This window comes from Medicago sativa, chromosome 1 (assembly GCF_051527215.1).
Source record: "Medicago sativa cultivar Bolivia chromosome 1, Bolivia_mono, whole genome shotgun sequence".
NCBI lineage: Eukaryota > Viridiplantae > Streptophyta > Magnoliopsida > Fabales > Fabaceae > Medicago > Medicago sativa.
Window position 1 is genome coordinate 51,322,682 of NC_140749.1, and position 14,925 is coordinate 51,337,606.

General features: G+C 30.0%; 1 protein-coding gene across 1 annotated transcript; it reads right to left on the bottom strand.

Annotated features, from left to right (window-relative positions):
* Positions 1–1,920: 1,920 nt before the first annotated feature.
* On the bottom strand, positions 1,921–3,150 carry LOC146955179 (F-box/kelch-repeat protein At3g06240-like). The gene is made up of 2 exons (XM_085747933.1): positions 2,563–3,150; positions 1,921–2,481 (listed from the first exon to the last, which is right to left on the bottom strand). Exons 1-2 carry the CDS (start codon positions 3,148–3,150, stop codon positions 1,921–1,923), a joined length of 1,149 nt encoding a protein of 382 aa, XP_085604059.1.
* Between the last annotated feature and the right edge of the window lie 11,775 nt (positions 3,151–14,925).

Consider the following 14,925-nt stretch of genomic DNA (forward strand, 5'->3'; position numbering starts at 1 on the left):
GTTTCACTTCACAAAAATATAATGAAAAACAAATATGAGTGAAATGATATAAAATAAGTAGTTGAATAATTATTGACAAAGTAAGTAATGCGAGTAATAATTGGTGTGACATAACCGGCAACCAAAAAAATATTTCATTTCACTTAAGTCACGCAGCCAATACCACTTGCGCAAGTTAACATGGGCACCTAGCCCTATTGCCTACGAAAACCAGACGAACCTAGCACAAAAACCAGCAAAATGAGATGAGTTTTGATGATACAATACCTGATATTTGGTGCTTGATGAGCGTAGAAACTTGCTTCCTGATGATTTGCAATGACTTGGGATGAGGATTTAGACCCAAAAAATGGCACTTTTTGGGTTTTTGAAGGTGGAGGGAAAGAAAATGGTGCTTGGAGTTTGGACTGATGAGTTTTGTACGAAACAGGAAAACTGCGTTACTTAACATGCGCGGCGTGAGTTAACTTGCGCAGTGTGCGTTAACGTGCGCGGCGTTAGTTAAGGTGCGCAAGGGTAAATATGAAAGGGTTGCAGAGCGCGAGCAAAATGTGTAGGGTGAAGAGCAAATTTCAAACTGCATAGCAAGCATCAAGTATCCAATTGTCATTTTGCAAAGAACCAACTTATAATGAGTGTTTAAACTGGAAGCACATATCAAATCAGAAGAATTTTACTTGTGTTTAACCACAAAATCAAATTTATTTGGACACACAAAAATGTAAAAATTAAAAGAGGAATAACTTAGTCACATCATTTAATCCTTCTGTTTTAAGTTTTAATTTGTGAATATGTGCCCAAATAAAATTGATTTAGGGTTGTGCCCAAGTTAGAATTGCTCATCAAATTAATCGAAATCTACAAAGTAAAAAAGCTTGAACATGATTGTGATGATCATATGATATGAACCCAGTGCAACAGAAAATAAGATCATTAGAGTCAAATAAACAGAAAATTTTGTTAATTATAGGCCTTTTTCCCTCTAAAATATTTAGTCAAAGTAATCACGGCTACTTATTTGGGCCAAAAAAAACATGAAAATAGAAACCATTACCAAATAAATTAAACCTACAACTAGGATTTCAAAGCAAAATCTCAAAAATATGGTCAGTATAAGCTTGCTCAACATTAGGGATGTGGTAGAAATTGAATGCCTAAATCTGCTTCCAATTTATTGGACCTCAGTACTTTGCAGTATATCATTTTGAACCCAAGACATTTTTTATTAGATGCACTGAAGATATTATTTCAAAATGGTTTTAGTAATTCCAAAACTAAACAAATTTCCTGGTATCTTGCATGCAAATTTTACAGTCACACATACAACTCATTGATACAGGAAGTGACTTATTATTTGAAACCTACATCATCATAGCAGGCATGTAAAATTCAGTCTCATGGTTTATGTCCCTTCTTAACAATAGTTATAGAATTGTCAAGTCATATTATGGAATAATATAGCTAGACTGAGTCCAATTAAAATCTTCTCAATAGGCTTTATGTCTTTTCTACTTCTAGATCAATAAATTACATGTCCAAGGTAAGATGCATATATGAACATATATAAATTTAACCATGATAATGCAGAAATATTGTAGAATAAACAAGGCAATCTAGACCAATAAAATATGCTACCAATTTGTATTAAATCAAAACAATAACTTATCAAGTGATTATAGCAGATTGTTAATGTTATATTACAGACAATGGAAACAAAACTAAAACACTCAACAACACACTCAAAGCAGAACAATATTCAAATAAAAAGAGAGTGAAGCATCAAAATAAATACGAAAAAGTTTCTATCTACTATACTTGACAACCAATAAGTTATGAGCAACTGACACGATATAAATAACTTGATAGCATCGTTTATAAAACTTATGGCCGAATGCTTTCAGATAAGACTGCAAAAACAAATTAATTATTTGTTTCTCCAAAAGGAAAAGGAAGAAGGTTTTCCTTATACATTACAATCTTCTGGCAAGCCGACTCTGCCTCAACTCCAATGTCTTCACTAGTTTGGGTACTTAAATCAATTAGGGCTAGCTCCATGTTTTTTTTTATGTACAATATACCACTCTTTATTCCAATCCCAATAGCACAAATAATGCGAGTTGAAGGTCTAACAACAAAGAGTTTAGCCCATGATTCCTTGACACAGAGTTCATTCAAAATCCATACATGAAAAGAAGCGGTGTTAGCGACAGTATAGACTAAAGCAACACACTGATTTAACACCCCCAAGTGTCTGTTCAACAATTCTTCCATTATGTTTGATGAGTAAGGAGGTAAATCTGTTACAAAGAACATCTTATTGCTAAAGTCAAATGACACCATATATTTTTTGTCCAACCAATGAGACCATTCATTCAAGTTCACTCGAGAACTATCTTTCCAAGGAACGGGCATATGATCAACACCATCAAGTTTCCTCCAAGAGTTACTTCTAAGGCTGTATATCTCCCAAAAAGGGTCATACTTCTCTATTACATTACTCTCCCAAAATGAGGCAAGATAGTCCATCTCCCATAAAGGGCTATCCTTTTCAGGCACACAAACCCAATTACCTTCAAAGTCTAGAGGATACTTAGACCTCCGAATCACTTTATAGTCATCTCTAACAAGGTCGTAACCAAATCCTTGAGGATGAAAATTAAGCTCAATGTTGTCGTAGGGCTGAACACTAGGAGGAATGACCTTATATTCCCCTGTAGAAGGATTCCACAATACAGTTGTTATCTCATCGTTAATGTCTTGGTAGAGACAAAGAGTGCCATTAACACTAGTCGAACCCAAAATTTCAATAGGATAGACATCATCTTGAAAAGGAGGAGGCCAATCTAATATAACCCTATCCTTGAGCCTCTCACCGGAAAAAATACACAACGAGTAATGAAAGGGATACCCATGTGTCCTTCGCTTTAGGAGGATACGTGTTTCATTGTCGTCGTCCTCATCATGTTTGGATAAGAAATTATTGTGGAACGTGTTCACGAAAAAAGGGTTTTCGAATAAAAGAGACCACGATTTTTGAACGCAAGTAAATCGTGCGAGGGATTTAAGAGGCAATTTGGAGAGAATAAAGACTGCAATGTGGTCGTGTATGTGAGCACTTCTAACCTGTTTATTTGTTGTTGCAGCAGCCATTATTGGAGGAGAAACCGGACAACAAAGCACGAAGTGAGCACAATGGAAATCAAAAGACAGATTACTATGTTTGTATTGTCATACATGTTTGGATCCAAATCCTCTCCTTCCAAACTACTTATTGTATAGAAAAGCAATTAAAGTGGTGAGTTGAAAAATAGAAATGATAACAACGATCTTCATTAATAACACTAGTATGTGGACCCGTGCCAAGCACGGGCTAGATTTTTCGACTTTTTTTTATTAGATAATTATAGTTTAAATGGAAAATTCATTATTTTATATTCAATATATCAATAATACATATCGTTGTCGTATTTTTAATTAAATATTATATATTAATATTAACGTGTATGTTTTTATTTGGATATTTGTAACATTAAACAACAATGAGTTAACGAATGTAATGCTGAAATATTAACTTTAACGATGAAATATTTTACACAGATGACCAAAGTTAAGAAAATATTTTGAATATGTATATCGATAATAAACAGATTAGTCCAAAACAAAACAAAATAAATTATGGAGATTTTTTTTTTGTTCTGTCTATATATGGTGTCATTTGCTTGTTTTTCTATCTCATTTGTCTCTATTCATCTTGTGCAGGGAATTGATTATTATAACTTATTTAATAATTTGGTATCCAAGTTTTGAACTCAGCCTATATATATAATAATAAATTGTCTACCAACTGAGATAAATTCACAGGAACTTAATAAACTTTCCGTTAAAAAAATATACATAAAAGCAGCATACTATTTTTTTTTATGTCAATTTATTATTATATCACCAACACTACTAAAAGTTAGGTTAGGTTTATGGAGTAAAACTAACAACATCACGACCCAATATAACATAAAAATAAAAAAATAAAAAAAGCAAATATGGACATCTTTGTCAAGCACCGACTAAAATTTCGTAGTACCTAATGTGAAGAATATTGTTATGTATCAAGTGTCAGTTAAAGGCTTCCCTAAAAAAAGTGTTAGTTAATGGCTTAAAGTCGAACGTTGGATAAAAGAGTGAAGGTTGAACAACAAATAAGTGACAACACTTATATACTTAAACCTTAAAATTTTAGATGAATATGTGGTATCATTCTCATTGTGTGCTTTCTATTTATCCAATAAGTCGATCCACACCTGTGTTGCCTGCTCCAGAAGGCCCAATGATGGTATCATATCCCGGTTCAACATTATGGGGGAGCGGGAGTGTCAAGTGTGGGTTAAAATTTTTCATTTTATGCAAGAGTAAATGTTGAACAACATATAAGTGAGATGTCATATATACCTAATGTCTTAAAACTTTGGATGAACATGTGATGTCAACCAAATTTATGTGGTTCATCTTAGTCTAATGTGATGGTACAACCCGATGTATACACCCAAGAACGTCCCAACATTGTGATGATTTATTTTGTTAATTTTTGGATGTCATTTGATCTTAAATTTTAGTTTTTGAATATCATTCGTTTTCATGCAATTTTTTTATCAACCTCTATTGTTACAAATTCTTTCACTTTTGGTCTTTGGCCGGATCTGACAATGGAATAATGTAGATGTGTTCTCTTGAGTTCACAAAATATGTGCTTATTAGACATTGTAAATTAATGTGACTTTTATTTAGCCTAATATTTTGGTAGCATAATTACCCACTAATCTAAAACCCTTCAATAAACCCATAAAATTACCATCAATTCGCTATATTTTCTATACTTTTACGGTTTAAATACACACTACTTAGTTTTTCTCTTGTCATTTCTCTCATTTTCAAATTCTTTTTTCATCTTTTTTCTTTTTTTAATTTCCTTTATCTTTTTTCATGAAAGAAATGGAACAAAGACACCCATCTATGAAACCGCTACTAACCCATATTTTTTTCCATGTTGTGCATCTGACCTTATTTTGCTATCTCAACAGATTACAAACACTAAGAGTCTCATATATAAGGGGGAAAGGTTAATGTATCATGTGTGAGTTAAATTTTACATTAGATGCAAGACTATATATTGAGAAACATAAATGAGATGACCAATATACATGATATCTTAATGTTCTGGGTAAAGATGTGGTGTCAATCTCACTTGTGCGATTTCGCTTAATCAAATATGATGATCCAACCCATTCCATGATCTCTCTAAACTCTGAACTGTTTTTTTTTTTTTGGATGTCATTTGCTAAATTTTTTATATTTAATAATTTTTTTGGATGTCATCCATTTTTATACAATTTTTTATCTAACCTATATTATCACAAATACCTTCACTTTTGATCTTTGGTGGGACCTCACAGAGGAAAAATACGGATGTGTTATGCTTAGTTAACAAAGTATATGTTTATTAGATATTTTAAAATAATGAGATATTTGTTTAATTGAATATATTTTTTGGTGAATTACTCATAAATCTCCAATTCCTTCAACTAACCTATAAATGTATTGGTAACTCACTTTACTCTCAACACTTCCACAGACAAAACACACTACTTTTTTTCCCTTATCATTTCTCTCACGTTAAATTTTCTTTTTCATATTCTTTATTTTTATATTTTTCTCTCTTTTCATGAAAGATAGGAATATAAACATCCATATATAAAACCACTATCAAAACATTTTTTTACCATGTTGTGTCTCTGACAGACCTTATTTGACTATGTCATCAAATCATACACATAAAGAATCTCATAATTAAGGAAGATATGATAATGTTTCAATTAAGACTTAAAGTTCCACATTGGATACAACTTGCAAGAGTAGATTTTGAAAAACATATAAGTAATGACCAACATACCTAATGCCTTAAGGTTTTGGGTGATAGTGTGGTGTCAATCTCACTTGTGTGGTTGCTTAGACTAATATGATGATCCAACCCATTGTAGGCTCCCTCGTAGCTCCAAAAGTAAATAAGTCCTTAAATAAGACATTTTAAGAAATAAATATACCTTAAAAATTTTGAATTTTTTCTTATAAATAAGACCAAAATAATTTTTTAAATTTTTCTTATAATAAGGACACGATGAAGTATACTATAGAAAGATACTCGGAGTCCATCTTCTCTTAAGCCTTCTCCTGCTGACATCTTCGTAAAGAGTAGTGTTACAAAATTATTCTATAATTGTTTTTGACTTCGTGACACCTTAAAGTGTTTGTGAGATTGAAAAGTTACTTGTAAATCCTCTTCCCTTAGCTTTCTTTATGATCTCATTCAAAAGGTGGAAAAAGAAGGGAATCATCAGAAGATTAAAATAAAAAGAAATAAAAAGTTGTAGAGAATGACGAAAAAAATCATGTGAAAATTTTATAAGAGTGAATTGATTGAAATAACACAAATAAGGTATCGTACAAATAACCATTCAAAAAACCAATTAACATAAGTTTTTTGCTAGAACTAAAATTGATGAATAGGAAAAACAATAATTTAATGAAGAATTTTGAATTGTACAAATGAATATCTAAATCGTGAGAAAAATGTTGAAAGTGAAAACAATATTTATAACAAAAGTACAATCAAATCCATAAATTTGGGTAGACAAAAATTTGATGTAATTACATTAATTAGAGGAAAATATATATAATAACCAATTATCAATTGTTTTTTTAAAATTACAAAAAAAAACATAAATGAATTTGGTCTTGATAATTAGGCAAAGTTACACACTTTGTCCTTTAACTTAATATTATAAAACACTTTTATTCATTATTTTTCTAAAATTTAATCATTTATGTTATAAAATGTCAACATCATTATCATATTTTTATTAAAAACACAAATAACCATAATAAAAACCCAAAAAAAAATATGAATAAACTTATAACTTGATAACATTTTTGCATAATTTCATCAAAACTGCATATTCTTCATTTTCTCTCTAATCAATCAACTAAACACTCCAACAACATAAACATATCTTGAGCTTGGTTAGACTTTACTTACTTCTCAGCTGAACTCCGAATTAAAATGGCCCATGAGTATATTCTCATTATTATTATTATTTAGATTCTCAGATGCACAAATAGTGCGTTTGTTCTATACGTAATGTTATGAAAATAATATTTTTATGGCTTGAATGTGTAAATCATCCATGTAAGTTCGCATATTTTTTGTTTTCGTCCCTGTATCTTTTTTTGTTCTGAAACTAACCCTGTAAGTTATAAATGTTTTGGTTTTTGTCCCTTCCGTCATCCTCTGTTACAAAAATGTCTATGTGGCAAACGAAGGATGACATGGCAAAGTGTGATGTGGCAGATGACACCGACGTGTCGTTCCATATGCTGAGTCACAAAGTTCGAGGGACCAAAATCAAAAAACAAAATCCATAGTGGGACCAAACCCAAAAATTAATATAAAACTTCATCTTCTTCCTTCCTTTCCTCTTCTTCATCATCTTCAGCACATCTTCATCAAATTTCATAGAAAACCCAAAAAAACCTAGAAATTCATCAACCAACATTAACATCACCATCGACATCACTACACAAAAAAAATCATCAAAAATTCTATGAAAAGTCATTTAACTTATTTAAAAGTAAAACCCATTTAACATATTTAAAAGTAAAATCAGATTATTTTTTTAGCACTTATGTGATAGTTGCAAAGTATCCATGTGATTATCTATGAATTTGTAACTTCTTAGCGGAAATATTTCAATGACTAACATGATCCAGATAATATGTGATTCATGCTAGAACTCATCTACCACGTCACTTGATGTAAACTTTGTGCTGATTTTTCTAATCTATGTAACTTTAATTCATGTAATCAATGTATGGTTGTTGCATGGAAATATGTTCTTATGCCTAATGAGAAAGAGCCCGAGAAGGCTAGTGAATAGTTGTTTGAAGCTATGCAGTTTCTTGAGAATGAGTTGAAGGATAAGTTCTTTCCAGGAGGACAAACAGGCTTTGTGGATATTGATGCTCTCTTCATCCCTTTATTCCAAGAAGTAACAGAGAAACAGTTGTTCCCTGATCTCAAATTTCCCAAGCTACACAAATGGAGTCAAGAGTTTTAAAACCATCCAGTCGTCAAAGAAGTTATGCCTTCAAAGGGAAACAATCTAGCTATTTCAAAGATCGTGCTGCAAACCTTACTGCTCTATCAAAATAGAATGATATAATAGAGTGAGATTCTAAACTTGTAATGAAATATGTATTAGTGCTTGACTTGGTTGAATTTTGATTGTTTGAATTTCAGTTGAAATGGAATATTCTCTATAATTTCTCATATGTCATAAATATTCTGACAAATTGTTGTCAATTATGATTTCTCAAGGATGACGTTAATGAATTTTTGGTATTCTATGAAGTTTGATGAAAATGTATTGAAGATGATGAAGAAAAGGAAAGGAAGGACATAGATGAAGTTTTCTATAAATTTTTGGGTTTGGTCCCTCTGCGAAATTTGTTTTTTAATTTTGGTCGTCCCTCTAACTTTGTGACTCAACATACGAAACAACATGTCAGCGTAGTCTGCCACGTCGTCCTCCGTTTGCCACATAGACGTTTTTGTAACAAATGATGACGACAGAGACCAAAACCAAAACATTTATAATTTACAGGGTAATTTTAAAACAAAAAAAAGATACAGGGACGAAAACTAAAAACACGCGAACTTACATGGACAATTTATATATTCAAGCCTATTTTTATTTATTTTGAATACTACTGTTTATCGAATTCTAAAATATTAAGGGTGAAACTTACAATAAATATCATGGTGTTAAAAAATTAGGATTAACCATGAAAAATAAACTACAGATACCATGAATAATGAAATTTGTTCTTGAAACTCAGGAGACATATAACTTGATTCCAATACCAATATTAGATAAGATGTAGATTTATCATAATGTGGTGTATAAATATTTTATTTGAACCCCTTAAAAAATATTTAATTTGAAATGAGTAAAATTTAAAATGAATATTGCCTTCTATCATTGTTTGAGTAGTCCTTCAATCATTTTTAACTTGGTCAATTTGAGGAGATCTTCTCGGATAACTTTAAAAATACCTTGAAGCAAACATATCGTACATCCTACACTTCTTTTGTTTTTTTGGTTACCGTACATCCTACACTTCACATAAACATTAGAATTATAAATAGCAAAAAAGACATAAAATAAGATTTCAATTTGATAATGATGTATGTGCAAAGAAGCAATGGAAAATGAACATCTTAAAAATAGGTTTGTTACATGCAGAAACTCCATTGATTGAGTACACAAAATCAGGATTAATTATAAACTAAAACCGATTATTAATTACACATAAAACCGATTATTAATTACACATATCACTCCCACAAATTGCAATGATTATTCTTTATCGTTATTTTTATTTGAGAGGTGCATGTAAGTAAATTTCAGCTATAAGTATGCAATTATAAAGGTGATTGGGGAATAATTTATTTCTATTTGATGGAAACATTTTGTTTTCCTTTAAAATGGACCGCATTAATGGTCGGTCATTGAATGAAAATAATTTTCAATGCAATATTTTGGTATTTTAATTTGAAAAAAGTTCATAAAGTATATATTGAATGACACATACATGTACTATTTGCTGTTTCTACCTCCCTGATATATGCCATGCAATAACTTGAACGATTTTTTACTTCTTACAATTGAATAAAATTCATACTACCTCCGATTGCCAAATTTTTTTGTCCCTTTTTATAAGACTCCTTTGCTATTTCCAACTACATTCATTATTTCTTTACATACATGTCCCTATTTATTATATATATTTTTCTTCAATTGGCAATAAATAGCATATGAAAAGCATAAACAAATTCTCTCTCTTAATGATAAAATTGTAAAAACAATAACAATTACGAACAACTCTAATATAAATATCCACTATTTTAATTCCTGTGATTTTAGCAAAAGGGTCTTCTATATAGGGACGGAGGTAGTAGTTATTTTCATTAAAAGTATTTTATACTTTTGTGAAGACATTAAATAGTCTTAACAATGAATTCAAAAATTTAATTCTCTAAATTATTTATTCTTATAATAATTATCAGTTTTTTCTTGTAATTGTAAAATTTGAATTTTAAATTTTTATGAAAAATATGTTAAAAACCATTATTCCCTTGACTCATACATCATGAAGTAACCGAAAAACCCATTTGAGTTGGTTTAGTGGTGTTAGTTTAAGACATGTGTGTGATTCTCAATGTCTCAAGTTCGATTCTATCTGATATCAATTTCGATAGATTAATTTGACTTCTTAAAAAAAAAATCAATTAACCGAAGAAAAAACGTGTGTGCATTATTATTCACCAATTTGTTGATTTGATATCCGAAAGAAAGTCATACAAATTTAAAGACACGGTTTTTTATATTAACTATCATAACTAAATCATTTTAATGAACCGTCTTACTGAACATTGTTATTGGTCTTTTTTCGTGTATAATTTTATTTTTTTATCAGGCAACCTTAACTAAATCATTTTAGAGATTGTGTTTAAAAGGTAGATACTTGTTCTTGTTATCAAAATAATGAATAATGTTCAAGTTCTTGTTATCAAAATAAAATAATTTTGTTCAAGCTATTTTGATCAAAATAAATAATTTTGTCAATCTCTTGTGATCAAAATAATGAATTTTGTTCAAGATCTTGCCCATACATGATTATAAATAAAATGAGTTGCAAATCGCAATTTAACATTGTTTTCCATCAAACTATGTAGTTTATTTGGATTTGGATATTAGAATACATTTTTTTGACACGTTAACATCGTTTCTTTCATAGGTATTCTCTAATTCAATAGCAGTAAGCATACCCATCAGATCTATGCATACATAAATAGATAAAAGAATGGTGGAAAAAAAATTTGAAAGTTCAATATTGAATAAAATAAAAATTTAAAATGTGGATGCTTGAATAAAATAATAAAAACATGATCAAACGGGGAACCATCTTATATAAATCTTCGTTAATCTTTATTTCGTATGAAACAACCAAACATCAGAAACAAAAAAAAATGAAATTGATTCAACACAATAAAACAAATATTTAAAAAATAAGAGAGAAAGAGAACGATTTAAAGAAAAGGGAAATGAATATGAAAAGATGTGTGCTAATGTTGAGAAAAGAACGTTGAAAACACTGTAATAGGAGGCATATGAAAATGATATGAAAGAAGGATTAACAATATATAGAGAAAAAAATCTAAACAAATGGACAACATTTGATTGGTTGATGTTTTACCAATTCAAATTTGATTGGCTAACAATTTAAATGTGACGCATTAGAGTAAATAGAAAAATTTGACTGGCTAATGATAGAAATCATATTTATTTTTTTGGTTATGCATTTTTTAATAGCAAATCAATTAATTTATACAGAAAAATCAAATGTGTGATTAAATACAATTAATTGCTAATGTTTTTTTTGAAGGATTTTAATTGCTAATGTTATACATTAATAGAAACAATAATCAATAATAAATAATATTTATATGATGAAGTGTACACATGTATATTTTTAACAATATAACATAGCATTAAATGAGACTTAGATCATCAAAGTGACATGTGTACTCTTAAAAAAAATTAAGGCAAATGTTTATAATAGAGATTTCCATAATAGGAAAAAAATGAAGGAAATACGAAAAAAATTGATACTGTATGCATAACATACTCCTATAAAATTCTGTTAAGGAAATAACAATAATCCTCTTTTTTCAAATAGAGATAACTTTTGATTGAAATCATGTGCATTAAATACTCTTATAAAATAGAGATAACATTTTAGGATAATTCATCAAATTATGATTGTTGTTTCTATTATAAACTTTTTCATATTTATTGTGTACATAAAAGAAAACATTGGTGCATTAAACAACAATTTCAAATTCTGACTTTTTGCACAACATTTTCGGTTACCATACTTGCATTCCAATTTTGTTTGTTTTTTTCCTATTATAAACTCCTTCATACCTTGTGTGTACATGAGAAAAATCATTAAATAAACCTTTTCACTAATAGGATGCCAAGTGTACTCTTAAAAAAAATAGTGCAAATATATATAATAGAGATGACGAAAATATTTATTTTCTATAAACATGACGAAAATATTGTTATTTTCTATAGAGAGAATAGAAACTTTAACCTGTGCTCTAGAAGGATGGGATGTGAAAGTGTTCCTGAATGGCGCCATTGATTTTGTTATTAGGAAAATCATGGGTGTGTGTTTGCATGCTTGAAATGTGGATTTTTTTTTTATTTTTAAATTGTTACTTCTACTAAGGGGAGCTTTTTGAAATTAGATTCTACCAAGTTCATTTGCTATGGCCAAGTGAAAGCAATTATTTAAAATTAAAAACATATAAAAATATAAAACTCATTTAGTGTCAATTTGAAAGAATAACGACATGTTTGTTATAGTTTTTTTATATAGATTTTTATTGTGTAACATCATTTTGTTATAAATTTTTTAGAGAGAATTTTTTAAATACAAATTCATTTGAATCGTTTATAATAAAATGTCATTCTAAATAATTTATCATTTTGTTATAATTTTTTCTGGATAATGAAATTTTCAAAAATCTCTAAATTAAAAATTTATTTCAAATAGCTTTTCATAAAAATCATTTTTGAAAAAAAAATGTTATTTTTATTATGTAAAATCTCCAACAATGAATATTTAAGTTAGTGAATGTGTAAATCACTTTTTTTTTTTTAACATATAACAAATGAGTTTGAAACAACTTGTACTATTTTTAAGTAATTTTTTCAAAAAAATCATTTTTAAAAATACAAAGAAAATCCATTTATTTTAATATAAAACAAACAACCTTAAAGAGGTCCTTGTGAACTTAGCTCAGTTGATAATAGACATTCTATAATATACACAGGGCTACTTGACTCTCTTACTTACCTCAATTGGTAAGACACCCTTACTTATTTATCTTAAAGATGAATTTCTATTATGAATAATTAACTTTAGTGAATGTCCATCCCTAGTCTTCCACCTTCCTATAACTCCCATAAGTGAATGGATGGTTAGTGGTTCTTAATTACTTTGATCATTCACTTGCTTATATTGTATCCTATAAATAGGACCTACATTTCATTTAAAGGACACACTTGTGAAGTAATACAATACACTCTTATGTTCTCTCTTTGTTTCTATCTCTCTATTCTTATATACTTTATAATATCTTGCAATGCTAAGGGTCAATTTCATAACACGTTATCAGCACGAAGCTATAACAATTTGAGGTGATATCGATTCTTACTTGTTCTTGATATTATTTGTTGTGTTGTTTACATGTTCTTGATGTTATTTGTTGCATTGTTTACATGTTTAGGACGTAATTTATTGATTCTAAACTTTACTTTCATGTAATGAATTTCAATCTTTAACTGAAAATATATGACCTTTGTGTTTCATCATCATGTTGTTGTCCTGTTCTTCTGATCCAAAGTTCCTTCTTTCCTGCGCAAAATTTGTATGCCTTGGTCACTTCATATGTTAAGGGTGAAGGTGAGAAAAACACAAGAAGGGGGGTTGAATTGTGTTAGCTTTTTCTTCGTTTTCTCTTACTGAAGTCACTGATCAGAAGCAGATAAATTTCAGCTTCTGAAGTGATGTTCAGATTCTAAATGCAGCGGATAAACACACAGAGAGAAGAAAGACACAAAGCAATTATACAGGTTCCTTCCACAAACCGGAAGTAATCATGTCCCCCTTGCACTTCCAAGGAGAGTTCACTAAAAATGTAATATCTGATTACAACTGCTCACTGCTAAAACTAGCAAGAGAATTCAAACTTACTCAAGCACAACTGCAAGAGATTTTCTATGCTCAAGAACAAAATCAAGAGACTTCCTATGCTCAAGCACAACTGTAAGAGACTTCTATTCAAACAGAATTACAAAGAAATTTGTTTGAGGTTGAACACTTGATATACAATCAGTGATGTTCACAATACAAATCAGATACAGACTCTTAAGACTCTAGAGTTTCTAAGATATGAAAGTGGTTAAGAAATTCTAAATGAACTTTTGATGTAGAACAATTTCAGCAGAGTTTTGGCTCTTGTAAATTGTTGTGAGTCTCTTGAAAATCTTCAAGTCTTCACTCCTTTATATAGAGGTGTGAAAGAGACGATGTTGATTGTCAACGCATCAAAAAGAGTCGTTTGAAGCTTTGATTAATCACCAATGAACTTTTACCTGATATGGTTATTGTCCTATGAAGGATCAATTTCAAATCCATTCCAAGTCTGGAGGAACATCGTTGCAGGCACAGCTGTTGTTCTTGTCTTATTGCAGAGACAAAACAGAGTAGTGGAGATAGTGGTTGTACAATTTGTACAATTGTCCTTTTTCAACTCTCTATAATGTAAAAGCATCCAATGCCTCCAAATTCAATTTGAATTAGCCGTTGCCTCATTTTTCCAGTCTTCTGCAATGTTGGGCGAGATTAAATCACTTGAACAACCTTTGAAGCTTCAATTCTCTCAGCTCCTGATGATCTTCAGCTCCTGATGAGAACTGCTTCTAGTGATGTTGCTTCTGATGAGGTGCTTCTGATGACCTTGCTTCTGATGCGTCATCACTTCAAGAGCATTTGTCTTCAGAACCTCTTTTCTTCAGATGCATAAAGCTTCCTTCTTGTTGATTTCAATTGCTCTCTTTTTGTTCTTCCAGAACCTAATAAAGATACTAAAATTTTGTCTATGGTCTTGTACACTTGAACAAATATTAGCATATCCAATTGACAATTTTTAATACCTTGTTATCAGCAAAACTCTAAAGGGTA